The sequence below is a fragment of the Salvelinus namaycush genome, chromosome 11 (genome assembly GCF_016432855.1).
Source record: "Salvelinus namaycush isolate Seneca chromosome 11, SaNama_1.0, whole genome shotgun sequence".
Lineage (NCBI taxonomy): Eukaryota > Metazoa > Chordata > Actinopteri > Salmoniformes > Salmonidae > Salvelinus > Salvelinus namaycush.
In genome coordinates this window covers 19,985,872-20,007,598 of record NC_052317.1, presented here as the reverse complement: position 1 = coordinate 20,007,598, position 21,727 = coordinate 19,985,872, and the positions used below count along the sequence as shown (strand labels likewise).

The 21,727-nt window shown below is 41.1% G+C and overlaps 2 protein-coding genes across 6 annotated transcripts in view; one reads left to right on the top strand and one right to left on the bottom strand.

Annotated features, from left to right (window-relative positions):
- LOC120055549 (catenin delta-2-like) overlaps positions 1 to 3,189 on the top strand; it is a 118,152-nt gene extending 114,963 nt beyond the window's left edge. For all 5 annotated transcript variants that reach the window (XM_039003420.1, XM_039003418.1, XM_039003419.1 and 2 more), the window contains 5 exons: positions 596 to 680; positions 1,290 to 1,416; positions 2,451 to 2,582; positions 2,755 to 2,831; positions 2,938 to 3,189. In XM_039003420.1, the coding sequence (XP_038859348.1) occupies positions 596 to 680; positions 1,290 to 1,416; positions 2,451 to 2,582; positions 2,755 to 2,831; positions 2,938 to 3,189 (673 nt within the window). The remainder of the gene's footprint in view (positions 1 to 595; positions 681 to 1,289; positions 1,417 to 2,450; positions 2,583 to 2,754; positions 2,832 to 2,937) is intronic.
- A 6,018-nt stretch (positions 3,190 to 9,207) lies between these two features.
- On the bottom strand, positions 9,208 to 13,812 carry LOC120055270 (ankyrin repeat domain-containing protein 33B-like). The gene is made up of 4 exons (XM_039003154.1): positions 13,360 to 13,812; positions 10,479 to 10,608; positions 10,129 to 10,269; positions 9,208 to 10,022 (listed from the first exon to the last, which is right to left on the bottom strand). Exons 1-4 carry the CDS (start codon positions 13,810 to 13,812, stop codon positions 9,208 to 9,210), a joined length of 1,539 nt encoding a protein of 512 aa, XP_038859082.1.
- Positions 13,813 to 21,727: the final 7,915 nt, after the last annotated feature.

Genomic DNA, 21,727 nt, shown 5'->3' with positions numbered 1-21,727 from the left:
TTTTAGTTTGCAATTAGCAAGGTAATTGGGTATTGTAATTGGCTATCTCTCCTCATAGTCCTGTGATGCACTTACTCAACGTTGCCACGGATCAGGGACTCTGGACAGCTGTAAGAATGCATTGCCCCATTGAGAAGAAATGACAAAACACTCTTTAAGAGCCTTGAGAGAAGAGAAGTATTGCTATACAGTATCTGCAGTGCTATGATGTCATAACTTGATGATTATTCCATATCTCTGGTGTGAATTGAATCACCTCTAGCGCTGACATTTGTGGCTTGTGGAGTTGCTGTGCTGAGATAGAGGAGAGGATGGGTGATGTGTGAGAGAGAGGGGCCTCTGATGCTAAACTCATTGGATTTTGTCTCTGCTAATTGCATTTATCCATTCCAATTTTTCTTGTTTTCTTTGCAAGAATGACTATGGTGCTGAAGTGCAGAATGACCTTGTTTCCATTTAATGTTCGCTTAGATTTTTCTGTTATTGAATTTGTGTTTTTGAATGTTTTGTGCTAGTGACCTTTCATCCAGCAGCGAGCATTCAATACCTTTAGATTAGAACATTTTATTCTAAAGTGTAGTTTTTCTCTTCCCAGACACACACCCAAAGTGGTGAAAGCAGCCTCTCAAGTCCTCAACAGTATGTGGCAGTACAGAGACCTTCGCAGTCTCTACAAAAAGGTGTGTAATACAAAGAACTTGCTGCCACCACAAGAACTCTGCCGAAGGCGCTGTTGGAAGTTTAACACGTTAGTCTCTGGAGTGTCCTCTTAGACATTTTTGAGTAGTTGGTTTTTAGTTTTATTAAAGGGAGAGAGAGAGAGGAGGTAAAGGGCAAAAATGTATGCTGTACAGCAGTTCATGCGTCATGTGTGACACAGTTCAGCAAGCTCACTAAGTGTATGAATTGATAGTGAGAGTAAAGCTGGAATCCCTCTGGGCTACAGTTTAATGAACTAAAGAATCTCTCAATGTTGACCTGAGGAGAGTAGATAAACATGCTTTAATGAAAGACAGATTAAGAATTGGAAGGTTTAAGGGCTTTGAGAGGGAGAAAAAAAATCAGCTGCAAGACAGGCTTTACTTTAATGGATAGCCAGTCATTATCGTAATGTTCTCCTGTTCGATTTTGCCTCATTTTAAATGTGTGTATAGTTCCAACCCCATTTGTATTTGACCAGATTATCTTAGATCTTACAGTATGGTCATAGAGTATGATCCTACAGCATAGTAAGCAGTATAGATCAGTCCATTATTGTTAGTTCCCTTATGCATCTCCTTTTCCCCCAGGATGGATATTCTCAGTATCATTTTGTTGGCTCATCCTCTACAATAGAAAGAGATAGACAAAGACCATACTCTTCCTCCCGCACCCCATCCATCTCGCCTGTACGGACATCTCCCAATAATCGCTCAGGTTAGTGTATTCTATCTTTACCCCATAGTATTAAAATATTGGACATTTTTTGCAAACTCACAAGGCTTTAGAGCTTTAATTGCCCGACATTCCCCCCCAAATTTTCCATGCATTTCAGACAAAAAGAATTGGGAAGCTTAGTAATATTTCAGATTAAAGATAGGATGAATGAAGAATGAGGTGGTGTCTGCTTAGACATGGAGGTGCACAGACACTAATAAGCAACTGCCAGTTACTCACTTACCCTTTAAGATGAAAGAAGAGGAGAGGAAAGGAGGAGGATGGAGGGATGACTCGGATGACATACACCAGCAGATTTTCCTCACGGCTGGTTTGAATGCCACAGCTGTGTCTCTGTTCGTCACCACAGCAGCCTCATGGAAGAGACCTTGGGAGGCACAGTTAGCTCTGGGGGCAGTTAGGGCCAATGCAGAATACGTCTACAAACCTGAATAGTTGTCAGAATGCACTGACTGTAAGTCACTCTGGATAAGAGCATCTGCTTAATGACTAAAATGTAAATGTAAGAGGTATTGGTACTACTGTTATTAAAACCTAGAACCTGGTATTGTAGCCAGCCATTGGCTGCGTTTAATGGTGATTATAGGAGGATCTTCTTGGACGAGAGGGTGTTTGTCGATTCCGTTCGGGACATTAAGGTTACATGGTGCTCTAATTGGAGTTTAATGAAATTCAAAGTGGAAATGCTGAACTTAATGGATCCTATTAGAAAGCAATAAACTCTCTAAGTAAAGATTTCATAGAAGAGCTATTTCTGGATGTTAGATCCCCGCTTAGTTAGGCCTATGTATTTGTTTTCATTACATGCATGTTTTCTTCATGCCGTTTTATGGCACAGTAACGTTATCTGATGATGTCATCAGCTGCTTTACTCTCAGCTTCCTTGCCTTGTATCAACAGAATGTGTCAATGTAGGAGAGTGGGAGGATTAATAATGACGAAGGGAGTCAAGTGGATGTCAAACGTCTTTTCCTGCTAATGGTGTACGTGATGTGTCATCTGTGTGTTTGTAGCAAGTGCCCCTGCCTCTCCCCGAGAGATGATCAGCCTTAAGGAGAGGAAGACAGACTACGAGTCAACGGGCACCAATGCCAGTTACCATGGCAACAAGGGTGAGCACACTTCGAGGAAAGACACCATGGCAGGTAGGAAGGAATTTCAAGGCCTCTTTCAGTTTCCTCTTCGTTTCTGGAGTCAGTGTGTTTTCATCAGATAAGGTGTACTCTAAAACCTATGTGAAGCATTTTGGTCATTTTATAATAATCAACTTGGTAACAATGACCACATACCATCTCTCTGTTTCTCTCCCACCTATAGTTGAAATCTCAAGTGGAACCTCAACATTGTTCCGAGGAGCCTACGTCTCTCCCAGTGATGACATCAAACACAACCAGGTAAAGAATGAAGAAATGACTTGATATCATTACAAGAGCAACACTCACTGTTAGGTACTCTCTCTCCAGTAGCAGAGTAGTGCTCTAACCTCTGTGTGTTCCATAGGTCTCTGCTCAGGGGCCCAACCCAGGCCAGGAGCCCTACCCTCCGTTCCAGAACCCTCCTGGCGTACAGTTTGAGGAGGCGTTCTACGAGGACCAGGTGCACCAGCGCCCTCCTCAGGCCACAGACTTGAACATGCACCTGGGCCTCAAGTCCACGGGCAACTATGTGGACTTCTACTCAGCATCCCGCCCCTACAGTGAACTCAACTATGAGACCAGTCACTACCCAGCCTCCCCGGACTCCTGGGTCTAGTGGACTATAGAGGAAGGACTGGTCGTCAGCAGTGTGCTGTGATGGGGGAGAGGAGCCGAGAGAGAGACTAAGACAGACAGGCCATGCATGTGCATGCATACTACAAGACATTTCTTCAGCGAGTTTAGTTTGTCCTAGAGAGAGAGGTCCCATGCCCATGTGTCTTTGAAGAAAGAGAGAGAGAGAGAGAGAGTCACAGAGCAGAAGGAATTGAATTAGAGTCAGAAAGAGAGAAGGAAGGAGGGAAAGAGAGAAAGGAAGAAAGAAAGAGCAGGATATTGTTAGGAAACAACTCACAAAAGGCAAAAGGAAGGTATTAAATGATGGGTTCACCACCAAAAGCTTGGAGCGTTGGAGTGTGAGGAGCGGAATATCTTGGAGATGATCAGCAGTATTCTAGAAGGAAGACAACTGTAAATATGTGGTATAGTAAAGAGATTAGTATGTGAAGCACAAGAAAATGAAGTGTCATTTACACAAGCTAGAGAATAGTTGTCAGTCACAAACTCTTATTAGGTTTTAACGTACGGCTTCAACCTGTGTTGTGTGTAAGGAGTATAATCTCTGGGCAAAATAATTGCTTCTAGACTTTGTATCTTTTGATTTGTTATAATTCTTTTTTTATTTCTACTTTTTTAATCCTTAATTCTGATGTAAAGTATTTGATGTACATTACGGAGATACATGTGCATTGTGTATATTACACAATTGCCTGTGTCCCTTTCCTTATTGTCTCAGCATAATGTTACTGTCTGTTACATTCTGGGGGATAATAGAGAGTACAATGTCTGCACACAAACAAACCGCTACAAGTAATGAAACATGTTTTCGCAGCAAAATGAAGGACGGATTTCAAAGTTATTGCTAATCTGATTATGTGAATTGGTGGACCTAAATGAGTTAAGCGGCTCAACAGCATCATTCCACTCCCTTGGTGCTCTTCCACTGCCTAAAACAGTTTACGGATGGACGGTAGATATACTCAAAATACTTTTTATTTCCTAAAATGCTGTGCTACATGAAAACACATTTTTTCCTCCACAAGCCTCCTAGTGAATTGTGCTCATTGTCAGTTTTTTAAAATGTGCCAAACATGGTTATATCCAAGCTGAGGGGTAATGTTGAACTTCTGTTGAAGTTTACATTCAACAGCAAGTTGTTGGTTCTAATGATGCCAGTTTGTAAATGCTTTTTTTATGTGTTTCAATGGAATAAAGCTATATATACACTGTAACAAGACTGGAACATTACCAGGGGGCGAAAATAATATCTTTGAGAGCTTAATTCCCTCCAAATATGTACAAATTAGTTGAATCTGTGTTGTAAAATAATCAATGTTTAATTAAGAAAGTCCGTTTTTTTTTTTCTTCAGAGATGGGTGGGAATTAAGTTCATGGTAGACTAAACTGTTAATAGAGTATGAATATATATTATATAAATATATACTTTTTATGTGGGGATGTGGATGTCACTTAAAGCAGCAACATTATGGAAAAGACTTGTAAAAAAAAAAATAATAATAATACATGTAGGATTTTGTTCACCTTCATTTTCTGGTCTGCACACTAAAATGTTGACTTTGTGTAGTCATGTTGTTGCTAGGAGAAATAGGGGAGACCAGGGGCTGAATATCCACAATTTACGGAAGTTGTCACAGACCTCATAACTACAAGACAAGGTGCTAAAAGTTATATCTACAGAACTTTGTATTTTGGTGTTTACAGAATGTATTTTGCCACTTCATATCCCTAGCTTTGAATATTGAAATTGTCACAGGTGAATGTCTTTCATCACCGACTAAGAAAATGATCCTCTTTATCCTTGTTGGATTTCCTTAAACTTGTCAATGTGGTGAACAGTTATCAACATTGGAGCTGATGATCAAGTCTGTGTGTGTGTTTATCTGTCAAAGAAAAAAGTGGTCATTTTCTACAAACCCTGTAACAACCTTTCCCCAGCATGACACACGGTTTCATAGTGAGTCCTCCTTTGATCAAATGTTAAAATAACGTTATGTGGCAACATAGAGAAAAATATATGACATTGCCCACTAATGCATGAACAAATCTTATTTAAGTCGATGTGAAATAAAATAGTGGTAGACTACACACTAAAACTGAATGGAGAGAGAAAAAATGTATGTTAAAAGTTGACAACGAGCTCTGGTCTCCCCTACATATCGTTTTAGAAGTTTATAGGTTATCTTCAGATGCTTGAACAATGAATAAATGATGCAAACACCCAAATTGTTCAACATATCCTAAAACGATCCCCCTTTTCATTAGTTAGCATCTGAAAACAGACACAGTCCTTGTGAAAAGTAGGCATACCTGACAAACTGTATTGAACTATGTCAGTAACCTTTTTGTTGCTAGACAACGTGTTTTATAGAAGTGAAACTTTTTATTGCCTCAACAGATTGCAACTGCTACAACAATATAAACTGACCATCTAAGAGTCACTGTTTTGGGGGTTGTTTGTTCGTTACCAAAAACTCTTTGTGTGGTCTGTCTGTGCTCACTGTGTTCGAAAACCTTTGCTTCAGCCAGAATAATGATGTTTACTCCTCTACATCAATATGTGTATATAGTTAAGTAATAGAGAAAATATTTTGATTCTTTGAAGTAACCGAACTCAACTCAAATATAAAGTTTGATCTGCAATCACATTGTGGGAGAGACACGGTTGTGGATGAGACACGGTTGTGGATGAGACACGGTTGTGGATGAGACACGGTTGTGGATGAGACAATGCCCTGTGTGTCTGAATGGTGATTTGATGAGGTGACGTTCCAGATTCAGAACATAGTGTTTCCTAAACTTCCCCTGTAACCAAGGGAGACAGACCGGTGTAACACGCTGGAATTTTTAAAAAGTGAGATTTTAATTAACATTCCAATCAGACACTTGCCAAATTATTTCAGTGCAGTGAACTTATTTTGCTAATGGAATGTGACTGTTAAGAAGTCAAAACCACCGTACAAAGCTCCTAGCTTTGTTTTGTAGCTTGCATTCTGCAAATTCAAAATTACACCAATATTTATTAGACGTGCCGACAGTTACAGTAGCATGTTACAGTTACTTTGAGAGTATTTTTTTTTTTGTAGAAAGAATTTGTTTTCTAATTCCAATCTGCATTTTCCTATTCCCAAGGCTTAGTGAAGAGTTTCAAGCCAATCAAAATCTGGTAGAAATCCTCCACAGCCAGCTCAGCCAGGGGACTGAGGGCAGCAGACTGATTGAGGGGTGTCCTTACAGTTTCTCTCTAAATGTTTTCTCTGTGACATTGAGTGGAGGTAATGCTGACAGCTCTGTGTGAGCTGCAGCCTTGTGAAATTACCACTGTGATAGGTGTTAATTGCCATGCTGCTGGCCTAGTTGGGTAATGCTAAATCCGAGGTTACCATCCATCCATTGCCGTGCCACTGTGGCACCCATCAGAAATGTGTGGCATGGCCTCTCTCTGTCATCTGCCTTAGGATCATCACAGCTCCCAAAACTGCACTCTAAAAGCTAAGAACATAGATTATGAATGGATGAATGAAGGCACAAGAAAGCCTATGCTGTTTCTGTGAAAATGCTAACATTTTTCATCAGTGTGCCAGATACAGCATTAGTGTATCTGAAAAGAAGCGATCTATACTTTAGAACGTAAGCGATGGAATATTCCATTGTATCCCTTTAATTTTTAATTGCTTCGCTAATCCTGTGAGAATCCATCATTCTGAGGCCTGTGTGCTGGGAAGGAGCAAGCCTGACTGTATGTCAATGTCAACAGTTTGGACCAGTCTGCAGTGCCCTCTAGTGGGTATCTTGGGGACAACTCTCCTCATGCAGGTCAGGTCTGCCATTTTACTCGGCAAGGCCTAGTCACAGATAGAACAGATATTTCCCAGGATGTATGAATGTGATGCATCCGCTTGGCTTTTCCACTCACTACCAAACATGGTAGTGTTTGGAAGCCCAGTGGCCGGCAGTGGGATAGGAAGCCCAGTGGCCGGCAGTGGGATAAGATTGAACGAGATGGATTTTGGCCGACATTCTGCTAATTTTCTCATCGATGAAACATTTGATATCAATACAGTTTTCTGTTCCCAAAACTAGAACTCTTACGAACAGAGTGGACAAAGTTTTGTAGACTTTACCCTTTGCCAAAGTTTTTTTTTGTATCATTGTTTAGAAGGAGCGCAAAGGCGATTTGAGTTATTGCACACGCGCACTTTACAGACTAGGCGTTCCCTAATGGAAACGCGCCAATGGGATCTCGCTAGCTCGTGCTTGGCCTTGCTCGTTCAGCCCACTATGACTCATTTGTTCCCATTTGAAACGTTGGGCTGTGGTCTATCTTGGTTTAGTTATACATGTCTTTGGTCTAGTATTGTTTTACACTCTTTACCACAGCCACAAAGTCAGCATTGGCTTTATCTAAACGTTCATTTATCTAAATGAAAATACTAAAAAGGTCATTTTAGTTCATTTAAGGTGAGGGTTGGGCATAAAGTTAGCAGTGTGATTAAGGTTATTGTTAGGTTTAAAATCACATTTTAAGAAGATACATTTTAGAAATAGGCGGGGTTTATGACTTTTTGGCTGTGGTAACTAGTGACGACCCTAGTACTACTGCGATGCACACTGCAGATACAGACACCGATGCAACTAAGCAGAAATGTGCTCAAGATACTGACCGCATGGCCCATGAATTTGATATTAGTTTGGAACAGTAAACGAAATGTTTAATTTTCTCTCTTCTTCAATGTGAAAATGCTAACATTATGTAATGTTGTGATTATGCAAATATGTGATGCTGCAGAGAATGTAGAGCAGTTATATAATCACCTGGACCATTTTCAATATTCACTGATATTCCTGTGGAGGGGCAGCGAATCCTGTGGTGGATTGCCTTTGTGACATAGACAAGGAGCATTGTTTTACGTAATATAGCGTAATAATATTCTGCTGACTGATAGGAAGCCAAATAGTTTTAGCCGACTGTTAGAGACCTACATCACCTATTCATTGCATTGAGTTAATCTTGAGTCACCTTTTTAATTGTCCAGTCAAACGGTCAATTTGCATTCTTCCAGCTGAATCTACCTGAATGAGTACCGACTGGGCAAACTGACAGAGGCTCATTTGGCACCGGAACATCCCACTCCACATCGCTCAGTGTTCTGTTGGCATAGCTTTAACAGCCCTTGCTGTGTTCTTTTAATGGATAATTCCCCACCTGTCCTGCTATATCTGTATTGTGCAATCACATTACCCTGCAGAAGATGGTTTTGCTCCTTCAGTGTTACAGTAGAAATTGCCATACCCCTCCTTATATCTATTCATGATCACATCACTATTTTGTACAAATATTTATGACAGCTTCAAATGGGGGGGTGTGGACTAGATACATAAAGTGCAATCATTTCTAAATGGTAAAAAAGATATGTATGAAAATACCCTCAAATAAAAGCTAACGTTCTGTTCCAAAATGCTGGAGTATATATAGGGGAGTGTACGTACATGTATCCTTTATTAACAGTTGAGGAAACATCCAACTGATTAGTGTACTGTCTACTTTGAGAATATCCTTAACATTCAGATAAACCTAAATATGCAGTAGGTGTCAGTATTTTTGGGGGATGTCTGACTGAAACATTGACACAATAAACAATGTGCAGAGGTAATATTGTGTTAGCGTGAGTTATCCTTTTACAATGGAAATATCAAACATAGTCATAATCTGAAGAATGCATACAAAAATAAATCTGGATCAAAGTTCAAGTATTAATTCCTCACTGTGAGTGCACAGTTCAAGCCAAGTGTTCCCATCCCAACACAGAGTACCCAAATGTAGGACAGGAAGACATGGTGCTCCATGGCTACAGTATAATCTAGTAGCAAAGTCCCTCAAATCTCAAATGCAGGTGATCACTTCAACTCTTCAGCTCAGAACCAATTGTAATAAAAGGTTGGCTCACCTCCCAAGGCTCCTGACATTTCTTTGCCCTCTCCTCATAGCTCAATTCTTTCACCGCCTCCTCACTGTGGGAAAACGTCTCTGCTTCTCCTCCTCCTCTTGCCTCCTCCTCTCCTCCTTAGCCTGTTTGTACCTCCACTTGGGGAGCTGGAGGAGCGCAGGGTCCTTGCTCTTCCTTCTCTTCTCGGAGGCGGGCCCCGAGGGGGCCTTGCACAGCCTCACCTTGGGGATCACAATGCCCGGCCTGACGCTGCTCCTCCTCATCATGTTCAGGGGCAGCAAGCTGGCACGCCTCAGGGCAGACGTACCGGCCACCGCAACCTCCTGCAACATTTGGGTCTGCAAGCTGGCCCTCCGGTCTGTCTTCTTAGGAACCAACTGCACCCGGGAGTTATTGAACAGCTTCTTGTAGTTGTTGATCCGGTCGGGGCCCAGGCACTTCAGCTCGTCCACTCGCTGCTTCCTGAGGATCTCCGGTACAGCATAGCGCCGCTTCCCAATGCAGGGCGGGCTTCTCAGGGCCACGGTGTGGCAGGCGGTGGCGATCAATGGGCTGGACAGGGCGGTGGTGATGCGCACCATGTGGTCCATCACACCGTCGTCCACAGGGTCCGTCTTCATGCGGAGGGAGAACCTACAGCAGGCCTTGTCTGCTACCTTCTGCCAGCAGTTCTTGGGTTCCTGGCGTTGGGCCACCAGCTCCTGCAGCATGGGCCACTCCAGCTTGTAGGATTCACAGAACTGCTCGGCACACGGCTGGGCCATCAGACGCATCATCAGGTAGGCCGTCTCGTAGCGGCATGTGAACAAAGCCCACTCCCTGGAGGTCATCTTGCGCCCGTAGTCCCTCGCCTCCACGTCCGCTCCTTTTATAGGGAATACACAGATAGAGAAATGCAGTCCAGCAACAAAATAAAGACAATGTAAACATTGTAAAAAATTACATAGAAATACTAAATATTTTAGCTCTACCTGACAACATGAGCAAACGAACAACATCTGCCCTCCCTTGCATGGCTGCCTTCATCATAGCTGTGAATCCATGGCAGTTCCTACGCTCTAGGTCCAGGTTGGAGAAGTAGTTGATCAAGTAGCTGGATATCATAATGTGACCTGGCATTAAAAAATAAACCAAATGTGTTATTCACCTTATTCACAACGAACCACGTGGAATTATACTCATTGTTTCCAGATCAATACATCTGTTTGCTTAATCTGTCTGTTTTCATTGAGAATAATCATATTTGTGTTGACACATTCCCAAAATATACTGTACTAGGAACCAACAAACCTTCAACTTTGAAACATCTGTGGATTCTTACCTGCTTGAGCAGCTGTCATGAGGGCTGTATTCCCCTCGTTGTCTTGCCAGTTGACATCGATGTGGGGACACTGAGAGAGCGCTATGACCACATCCACCCAGCCCATGTAACAGGCTACTATCAGCCCATTCTGAAAAACACAAACCACGTGCAAAGGTCAGTGACATATCTCTCTTTTTGGATGACAACAATGTATGTTTACTGCCCTTAAGGTAAATCTGTTGACGCACAGTGTTGTACTGTTCAACTATAGTACGTCACACAACTACCGGTACGTCACTTGTCTACATTAGATCTCAAAGTTCAGGCGTGACTGCTGCTAGTGCTTACAAATGACGATGTAGCTAACTAAGGACACAAGGCAAGCTCACCAACCCAAGACTCTGCCACTGTTACACTCCCTGGAGCCTTATGGTCTTAAGGCCGTGGTCTCAGTGCTCATTATGCAACCACGGTTGTTTCACATGGTCAATTGGATCAATAGCTCTGCTCTTTGAGGCACATTAACAGCTAGTCTAGTTCTAGGTGTGTGGTGTTAGAATTGTGTTGACACGGTAGAATAGAAACTATCAAAATAAACAAATGCTTGGAGCAACACTGATAAACGTATATGCTTGGAGGGTGACTTATAGCCAGAGACGCCAACCGACAGGCCTAATGATCGTCAACCGACAGGCCTAATGATCCCCAACGAACAGGCCTAATGATCCCCAACTGACAGGCCTAATGATCCCCAACTGACAGGCCTAATGATCCCCAACGGACAGGCCTAATGATCGTCAACCGACAGGCCTAATGATCCCCAACGGACAGGCCTAATGATCCCCAATGGACAGGACTAATGATCCCCAACTGACAGACCTAATGATCCCCAACCATCAGGCCTAATGATCCCCAACGGACAGGCCTAATGATCCCCAACTGACAGGCCTAATGATCCCCAACGGACAGGCCTAATGATCCCCAACCGACAGGCCTAATGATCCCCAACGGACAGGCCTAATGATCCCCAATGGACAGGCCTAATGATCCCCAACTGACAGGCCTAATGATCTCCAACCATCAGGCCTAATGATCCCCAACCGACAGGCCTAATGATCCTCAACTGACAGGCCTAATGATCCCCAACGAACAGGCCTAATGATCCCCAATGGACAGTCCTAATGATCCCCAACTGACAGGCCTAATGATCCCCAACCATCAGGCCTAATGATCCCCAACCATCAGGCCTAATGATCCCCAACGGACAGGCCTAATGATCCCCAACTGACAGGCCTAATGATCCCCAACCGACAGGCCTAATGATCCCCAAGGGAATTCCAAGTTAAGTCTCAGCTAATAGTCTTTCTGGAGCTTTCTGAACCATCTGCCTGCTGCTGCCTACAGTACTAATCACAGTCCACCAGCCCTATGGTAAGATAGCATAATGACGTATAGGGAACAGTATACAAGGGTGGCTCAGTGACCCAGTTTATGGATTTGTGGAAATGCCCAGTCACCAAGGCTACTGTCCAACGAATCACGATTAAGCCATCTGAAGAAAACTCCTTAGAAAATGTGTACCGTAAACAAAGAATTTTGCCCACTAATCATGAAAACCTGAAGGGTCAGCAGAGCTTCCAGTATTCTCACTGCTTATGGCTTCCATATTCAACTCTAAGGTAAAGGTCTGAGGTAGGCCTATACCAAAGCTTTGGGACCAAAGAGGAATTAAAACTGAAAGTTTCCATATTCAACACCCCATCTATAAACAACCCATGAGAGAACATCATCTGTCTGAGTCAATTGGAAAAAAGACAAGTACAGTTTTAGATTTGCCAAAGTAAGGTCCTACTCTGCTCAAACAGTCCGCATTCAGTGTTTGATTTAAAAATACTGCTGTGTGTGTGTTTGTTAACATCTATACAAACACACATTAGGGCTCATGTCATGCCAGTGTAGGATGTAACGTGAAACAACTGAGGACATTTGCATTTATCCATCCAGACACGTACCGTTACTGTAGGTGTAGCATGACAGCAGACTTCTCCACGTATTTATACTGTATTAGTCTGTCTCTTCACCACGCGTTGAAGGGATTTAAAAGGTCAGTGGGTAAGCCTTGTTTCTCAGCTTGATCAGATGCTGAGGAAAATCACGGAACTACTCTCTATGGAATCTACATGCAACACCTTTTGAACATAATGCGCAATAGTAGTCACTGAATGTGTAGGCTGCTATGTTATATCCCTAGTATTATTGCTTTACCACTGATGAGGATACAGCAGTGAGAAACACAACCAAAATTGCATTAGGCCTAACCCCAATGTCTACCTGTTGCGTACCCATGATGGTCATTAATGGTCTGGAGAATAGGGGATTTGAAGCACCAACCCTCTCTTAGTATTGTCCTGCTGCACCCTGATATCTTGGGTGAACCTTTTAAAAGCTCAGCCGTGATTACGAGCTGCTTCAACGCTATCTCAAAATGCAATCCCCCCCCCCCCCCCCATCTGTTCCAGGGCTTAACCAACTGCTCTGAGTATTCCTCTGATATTGTCACTGTCCACAGAAATGGCACAGTTTGGATGTCTAGTACAAATTCAGATACGGGAGCAAAAAGCCTAAAATGTGTGCTGTCTTTCATATCAAATCAACATAAAGCTTATTCCTGATCTTGTGGAAACCGGCTTTACAAAGATCTATATTCCAATGTCCATACTAGCATACCACGTAGAAAGCATTATACATTGCTTAATTCTAAGTAGGATGTTTGTGTGGACATTGAAACAGAGACCATGTTATAAGTTTGTACAGTTGGCCTTTACTTGATAATATGGACATACTCTAAATCACAGAGAACATTGACTAGTTAATCTCTTTAATGACAATGCAAACATACTCTGTTGTTCTTATCTGTTTCTCTCACTTCCTCCTCTGTCACCCCTTGCCTTATCATAATCTTCACTATGATGGAATTGTTATTGGAGCAGGCCATGAAGAAAGACAGAGGTTCCGGGGTGACTGGGCTGGGAGTCCTGTATTTGAGAGACTCATCAGGTGGATAGAAGGAGTCATCAGAGGCGATACTCCTGGTATCCTCTGGCCGATCTGGCAATGTGTCAAAGTCAAACTCTTCAAATTCCTGATAGACATCATCGTCGTCGTCATCATAATAGTTGTTATCCTCATTGTCTCCCACATTAGGATCCTCATTTTTGTCGCCTGCAACCGCCTCCAACTCCTCATTTATGGGACCCCTGACGGCACCCGCCTGGCCTCCAGAGATCCCATTCTGCTGAACTTTTAACAACGTCCCTCCACCTCCACCTGAGTCCTCTATGATCAGCACCATTTAACTCCCGGGTTAGAATCCACCACAACAACAAGAACAAGGCACCAAAATCCCAATCTCATCTGACCAATTCTCTCTCATTCAAAGTGTAAATACTTAGCTAGGTCTTGTTGAAAAAGCAGAAGTCAGTATGATCCCTAACTGGAACATGATCTCACATTTGTTCTGGTTCAAAAGCCACTTGAGGAGGATGTCTCAGAATGTCCCCTTTAATCCATCAATAAAGCTTGTTCTCTGAAGTATTAGAAGGACATTAAAGACTTTGTCATCCTCAAAGGATCCTCTTGTTCTCATCAGCTCTTCATTTGCCTTCTGTATTTCTCACTTTCCAAATGGCAACAGCCAACAACGGTGTGACAGCTTGAGAATTCATCTCTTCAATGCATTTGTTGCCAAAGTTGTCCCACAAAATGCTGTTCAACAAAAGGCACTTTATTATTTTAGATAGCGTCTACGTCCTGCTGTGCTGATACCCTAATCTTCAATTCCCCTGCTGTAAATCATTTTGTTTCCTTATACCGATGTGGAAGAGAAGAATTGTCTAAACTGACGCTACTTAATCCCTTTAATCAGTCCTCACGCTCTCTCTCTCCCTCTCTCTCCCTATCCTCCTCTCTCTCTTTTTCTCTCTATGCTCTCTCTCTCTTTTTCTCTCTCCCAAAATGCATAGTTGAACAAACACAGAAGTCTTGAATGATAAAAGTACAGATTTAGTAGGTTAGTATTGACTTTTCTCGGTCTGCATAGCTAAAGCTCAACTTACAGATAATTTAGAATTTGTACAACCACATATCTTTGATTTTGTGCAACCACATCAACTACATTTTCATTGCATTCCTGTCTTATGATATACTGGTTTTGCGTCATATTCAATACCCATACCCTAAATCTGGTTCCTACAGTAACGTGGGGATTCCCCATAAAAGTGACTTCATGACATTACCTCCTTACCTCCCACCCCCACTAGTTGTGCAACATTTGTCCATGACCCTAATCTATGGTTGGCTGTGGCTGCTGTTAGATCTGTTTTAACTGACTGGTAATTGGATTCAGCAAAAATAACATGGCCTCTTACATTCGTTTTTTCCCCCCTCATTTTCCTTCACAGTGTATAGCTACACTTCTTGCCACTAATTCACATTATTTTGGTTGTTGATTGACATTAATTTAGAAGCAGCTAAAGTCTTGGGTGTAGCTTGGATGTGTCAGTTTTACGATGCACCTTTTGACAGTGCGGTTCCCACGCTTGTCTGAGCTCCATAGTCTTAGTGATTTGTACTGTATGTGATCATGTGGGTGGCAAAAACAGCCCTCTTGAAAGTCTCTTCTGTTCATTGCTCCTCACACATGCCTATCCACTCTATTACACAGTGATAATTCTAACAATCAAACTCAAGATCTCAGTATAATGAGAAAATTAGATTTAAAAAATAATGGCAAGTTCAAATGCTGGATTTACAGATTGTTCTGGGGGGGGGGGGGGGGGGGGGCTATGCAAATTTAGCTGCAATCTACAGATCTTGAAATTATTGATTGCTTACTGTGTATGGTAGACCCTGGTCCTGATCTTAATTAAACAATACATCATTTCCGTAGTTGATTCCTTAGTTGATGCTGTCAACTGAAGTAGGCCTCTGAAGTAGGCCCCTGAACTGGTAAGCCTTTAGCAATATGTTGTATGTCAGGTCAATGCTAAACTACTTATGAGTGTAACATTTAATTCCCAATATCAAATCAGTACACAATTAAAACCAGGCAACCCTGATCTGCTATGTAGTAAATAGTGTAGTAGGGCCTTATGCAAAATAATGTAGTAAAGTTAATGTATTAACATTCAAATAAGTGGCTGTTATAATAAGATTAAAAACACTTATGAGGCGTAAATAATTAACAACAAGATCAGATCCGCTTAGGGCATGGTGAAGTTATTAATTACACTTTGCTGTGTATCAATATATCCAGTCACAACAAAGATACAGGCGTCCTTCCTAACTCAGTTGCCAGAGAGGAGTTTGTTATCAGGAAGGACAAGGGAGTTTTTTAGGATAAAATAAACCTGAATAAAGCTAAACACAGGCAAAATCCTAGAGGAAAACCTGGTTCAGTCTGCTTTCCAACAGACACTGGGAGATAAATTCACCTTTCAGCAGGACAATAACCTAACACAAGGCCAACTATACACTGGAGTTGCTTACCAAGACGACGGCCTAGTTACAGTTTTGACTTAAATCGGCTTGAAGATAACGTCCTAGTCTTTATGTTATCTTGGAGTTGAGCAGATTAGCTGTTCTGCCAACAACCAAATAGTACAGTAGGCTCTGGTCAGTCCAGGTTGAAACACTGACCTAGGTCAGTTGCAGTTTAAAAGTGGACAGCCCTTCTTCATGTATGGACCAGTATTTAGGGTCTATGCTACAGGCTATATTTACCTTAACAGGATCACTTTATAACAGAGTGCCAGCCAGATTACTGTCTGGATTGGCAGCCTGGCACACAGGTAGAAATCTCACAATTGTTATCTGAAAAAGGTTCATCCTGTGTTGAAGATGTGTACCCTTTTCCCCGTTACTGTCTCAACCCAAACTGCGCTCTTTTAGCTCACTTTACCAGTGAGTTTGGTTCAGCGTTTATTTAATTATTATTCAGACTTTTTTTCATAGCAGATGATCTTATTCAGAGTGATTTAGGGCTCTATTCATCAGATCCACTTTTAGCATGGTGAAGTTATTAATTACACATTGGCTGGTGTATCAAAGCACCCAGTCACTACAAAGATACAGGCGTCATTCCTAACTCAGTTGCCGGAGATGAAGGAAACCGCTCAGGAATTTCACAATGAGGCCAATGGTAACTTAAAAACAGTTACAGAGTTTAAGGGCTGTGATAGGATAAAACTAATGAATTGATCAACAACATTGTAGTTACTCAGCAATACTAACCTAAATGACAGAGTGAAAAGAAGGAAGCATGTACAGAATAGAAAATATTCCAAAACATGCATCCCGTTTGTAATTAGCCACTAAAGTAAAATTGCCAAAAATGTGACAAATAAATGAACTTTAAGTCCTGAATACAAAGCGGTATGTTTGGGAAAAATACAACGCAACACATCACTGAGTACCATTCTTCATATTTTCAAGCATGGTGGTGGCAGCATCATGTTATGGGTTTGCTTGTTATCAGCAAGGACTAGGGAGTTTTTTAGGATAAAAAGGAACTGAATAAAGCTAAGCACAGACCAAATCCTACAGGAAAACCTGGTTCAGGCTGTTTTCCAACAGACACTTGGAGACAAATTCATCTATCAGCAGGACAATAACCTAAAACACAAGGCCAAGTATACACTGGAGTTGCTTACCAAGACGACGTTGAATGTTCCTGAGAGGCCTAGTTACAGTTTTGACTTAAATCGGCTTGAAGATAACGTCCTAGTCTTTATGTTATCTCGGAGGTGAGCAGATTAGCTGTTCTGCCAACAACCAAATAGTACAGTAGGCTCTGGTCAGTCCTGGTTGTAGAACTGAACTAGGTCAGTTGCTGTTTAAAAGTGGACAGCCCTTCTTCATGTATGGACCAGTATTTAGGGTCTACGCCACAGGCATTTAAAAAAAAAAAAAACTTGAACAGGATCACTTTATAACAGAATTCCCGCTAGATTACTGTCTGGATTGGCAGCCTGGCACACAGTTAGAAATCTCACAAGCGTTTTCTGAAAAAGGTTCATCCTGTGCTGAGGCTGTGTACTCTTTTCACTGTTACTGTCTCAACCCAAACTGCGCTCTTTTAGCTCACTTTCCAGTGAGTTTGGTTCAGTACTTATTTAATCATATTTTTTTTTATAGCAGACACTTATCCAGAGCGATTTTGGGCTCTATTCATCAGATCCACTTTAGCAGACATCCGCATAGCGGTTGTTATGGCGGTGTCGGAAGGAGGAACTGCAGTCAAGTTTTTAGGATAAAAATAAACTGAATAGAGCTAAACACAGGCAAAATCCTAGAGGAAAATCTGGTTCAGTCTGCTTTCCAACAGACTCTGGGAGACAAATTCACCTTTCAGCAGAACAATGATCAACAACCAACTTGAGAGAGCTCTTAAAGACTTACCCAGAAAGACTGAAAGCTGTAATCGCTGCCAAATGTGATTCCAACATGTATTGACTCAGGGTGTGAATATTTATGTAAATAAGATATTTCTCTATTTAATTTTCAATACATTTGCTAAGATTTCACAAAACATGTTTTCACTTTGTCATTACGGGGTATTGTGTGTAGATGAGAGAGAGAATAAAAATAAAAAATCAATTTAGAATACAGGCTGTAACACAACAAAATGTAGAATACAGTGCATTCGGAAAGTATTCAGACCCTTCCCCTTTTTCCACATTTAGTGACGTTACAGCCTTATTCTAAAATTGATTTGTTTAAGTCAATCTCATCAATCTACACACAATACCCCATAATGACAAAGCGAAAACAGGGTTTTAGAATTTTTGGTAAATTCATAAAAAAATAAAAACAGAAATACCTTATTTACATAAGTATTCAGATCCTTTGCTATGAGACTCAAAATTGAGGTCAGCTGCATTATGTTTCCATTGATCCTCCTTGAGATGCTTGTACAACTTGATTGGAGTCCACCTATGGTAAATGCAATTGATTGGACATGATTTTCATTTTTAATTTTCATTTTTAATATATTCATTTTCATTTTTAATATATTTGCAAAAATGTATTAATCAATTTTAGAATAAGGCTGTAATGTAACAAAATGTGGAAAAAGTCAACAGGTCTGAATACTTTCCGAATGCACTGTAAGTCAAGGGGTATGAATGCTTTCTGAAGGCATTGTATCTTATTGTGCCAGATAGGGCTGAGCCGTGCTGGCTTAGAACTGTGTTGGAAGGGACAATATTCTGAAACTAAAGTTTGGGTCGGAACTATAGCGTGAAAAGGGTGTTAGAATAAGAATTCAGCAACACAGGTCAATCGACATTAGATATGCAACCAACAGTATTTCCAATCTCAACATACAATGAGCTCCAAAAGTATTGGAACAGTGACATATTTTTTGTGGTTTTGGCTCTATACTCCAGCATTTTGGATTTGAAACTATACAACGACTATGAGAATAAAGTGCAGACGTTCAGCTTTAATTAGAGTGTATTTTCATCCATTTCTGGGAACCTTTTAGAAAATACAGCACTTTTAGTACATAGTCCCTTAATTTTAGGGGATCAAAAGTATTGTGACAAATTCACTTACAGTACCAGTCAAAAGTCTGGACACACCTACTCATTCAAGGGTTTTTCTTTATTTTTACTATTTTCTACATTGTAGAATAATAGTGAAGATATCAAAACTATGAAATAACACATATGGAATCATGTAGTAAGCAAAACAGTGTTAAACAAATCAAAATATATTTTATATTTCAGATTCCTCAAAGTAGCCACCCTTTACCTTGATGACAGCTTTGCACACTCTTGGCATTCTCTCAACCAGCTTCATGAGGTAGTCACCTGGAATGCATTTCAATTAAAAGGTGTGCCTTGTTAGAAGTTAATTAGTGGGATTTCTTTCCTTCTTAATGCGTTTGAGCCAATCAGTTGTGTTGTGACAAGGTAGAGGTGGTATACAGAAGATTCCCCTATTTGGTAAAAGACCAAGTCCATATTATGGCAAGAACAGCTCAAATAAGCAAAGAGAAACAACAGTCCATCATTACTTTAATTAAGACATGAAGGTCAGTCAATTCTGAAAATTTAAAGAACTTTGAACGTTTCTTCAAGTGCAGTCGGAAAAACCATCAAGCGCTATGATGAAACTGGCTCTAATGAGGACCACCACAGGAAAGGAAGACCCAGAGTTACCTCTGCTGCCAAGAATAAGTTCATTAGAGTTACCAGCCTCAGATTGAAGCCCAAATAAATGCTTCACAGAATTCAAGTACAGACACATCTCAACATCAACTGTTCAGAGGAGTCTGCGTGAATCAGGCCTTCATGGTCAAATTGCTGCAAAGAAACCACTACTAAAGGACACCAATAATAAGAAGAGACTTGCTTGGGCCAAGAAACACGAGCAATGGACATTAGACCGGTGGAAATCTGTCCTTTGGTCTGATTTGAGATTCCAAATTTGAGATGTTTCGTTCCAACCGCCGTCTCTTTGTGAGACGCAGAGTAGGTGAACGGATGATCTCTGCATGTGTGGTTTCCACCGTGAAGCACGGGAGAGGAGGTGGGATGGTGTGGGGGCGCTTTGCTGGTGATACTGTGATTTATTTAGAATTCAAGGCACACTTAATCAGCATGGCTACCACATCATTCTGCGATACACCATCCCATCTGGTTTGCGCTTAGTGGGACTATAATTTGTTTTTAAACAGGACGATGACCAAACACACCTCCAGGCTGTGTAAGGGTTATTTGATCAAGAAGGAGAGTGATGGAGTGCTGCATCAGATGACCTGGCCTCCACAATCACCAAGCTTCAACCCAATTGAGATGGTTAGGGATGAGTTGGACCGCAGTGAAGGAAAAGCAGCCAACAAGTGCTCAGCATACGTGGGAACTCCTTCAAGACTGTTGGAAAAGCATTCCAGGTGAAGCTGGTTGAGAGAATGCCAAGAGTGTGCAAAGCTGTCATCAAGGCAAAGAGTGGCTACTTTGAAGAATCTCAAATATAAAATATATTTTGATTTGTTTAACTACATGATTCCATATGTGTTATGTCATAGTTTTGATGTCTTCACGACTATTCTACGATGTAGAAATAGTAAAAATAAAATAAAACCCTTGAATGAGTAGGTGTGTCAAAACTTTTGACTGTTACTGTATATGTGTAATAAAGTAGTCAAAAGTTTAGTATTTGGTTCAATATTCCTAGCACGCAATGATTATGTCAAGTTTGTGACTACACACTCTTTGGATGCTTTTGCCGATTGGTTTAGTTGTGCTTCCGATTATTTTGTGCCCAATAGAAATGAATGGTAAATAATGTATTGTGCCATTTTGGGGTGCATTTTATTGTAAATAAGAATATAATATATGTCTAAACTCTTCTACATTAATGTGGATGCTTCCATGATTATGGATAGTCCTGAATGAATCGTGAATAATGATGAGTGAGAAAGTTACAGACGCACAAGTATCATACCCCCAAGACATGCTAACCTCTCACCATTACAATAACAGTGGAGGTTAGCTTTTTTTGGGGGGTATAATATTTATGCCTCTAACTTTCTTACTCATCATTTTTCACAAGCTTGATGTAGTCATTGTATGCTATGAATATGGGATCAAATACTTAACGTTTGACTATTTTAATACACATATAAGTAAATTTGTCCCAAGACTTTTGATTCCATAAAATTGCTCTTATTTCTAAATGGTTCACCCGATATGGATGAAAATAGCCTCAAATTAAAGTGCCAGTCTGCACTTTAACCTCATAGTCAATTCAAATCTGAAGTGCAGGAGTACAAACCCAAAACAACAAAAAATGTGTCACTGTCCCAATACTTTTGGAGCTCACTGTATTTCCATACTTGAGCTCTATACACCTGTTGATGGAAATGTCATACCATTAGTTTTCACAGCCTACAATAACATGCCATACATTTCTTGGCAGATATGGGATGGTAATCAATTGGTTAAAATGACTAGGCATGTTTTCGAGGGATGAGACAAGACATTTTGACCTGCAAGTTATTTACAGTTTGACAATCAGGGTTAAGGGTCTACAAACTAGCCAACCAGGATATCTCTATAGGAGAAACGGTTGTTTTGAGTGCCATTGACTTGGCATTATTCAGCATTAATGTAGATATACAGCTGCTATCAGGTGTGATTATGTTATTGGCTATGAGATGACAGTATCACGGTCTGTTCTGAACCCACTGCTGCCATCAT

Coding starts and splice junctions, on each gene's coding strand:
- LOC120055270 (XM_039003154.1), bottom strand. CDS start 13,812: ATGGTGCTGATCATAGAGGACTCAGGTGGAGGTGGAGGGACGTTGTTA. Junction 10,609..13,359: donor AAACAGATAAGAACAACAGA/GTATGTTTGCAT, acceptor TGTGTTTTTCAG/AATGGGCTGATAGTAGCCTG. Junction 10,270..10,478: donor CATGACAGCTGCTCAAGCAG/GTAAGAATCCAC, acceptor TTTTAATGCCAG/GTCACATTATGATATCCAGC.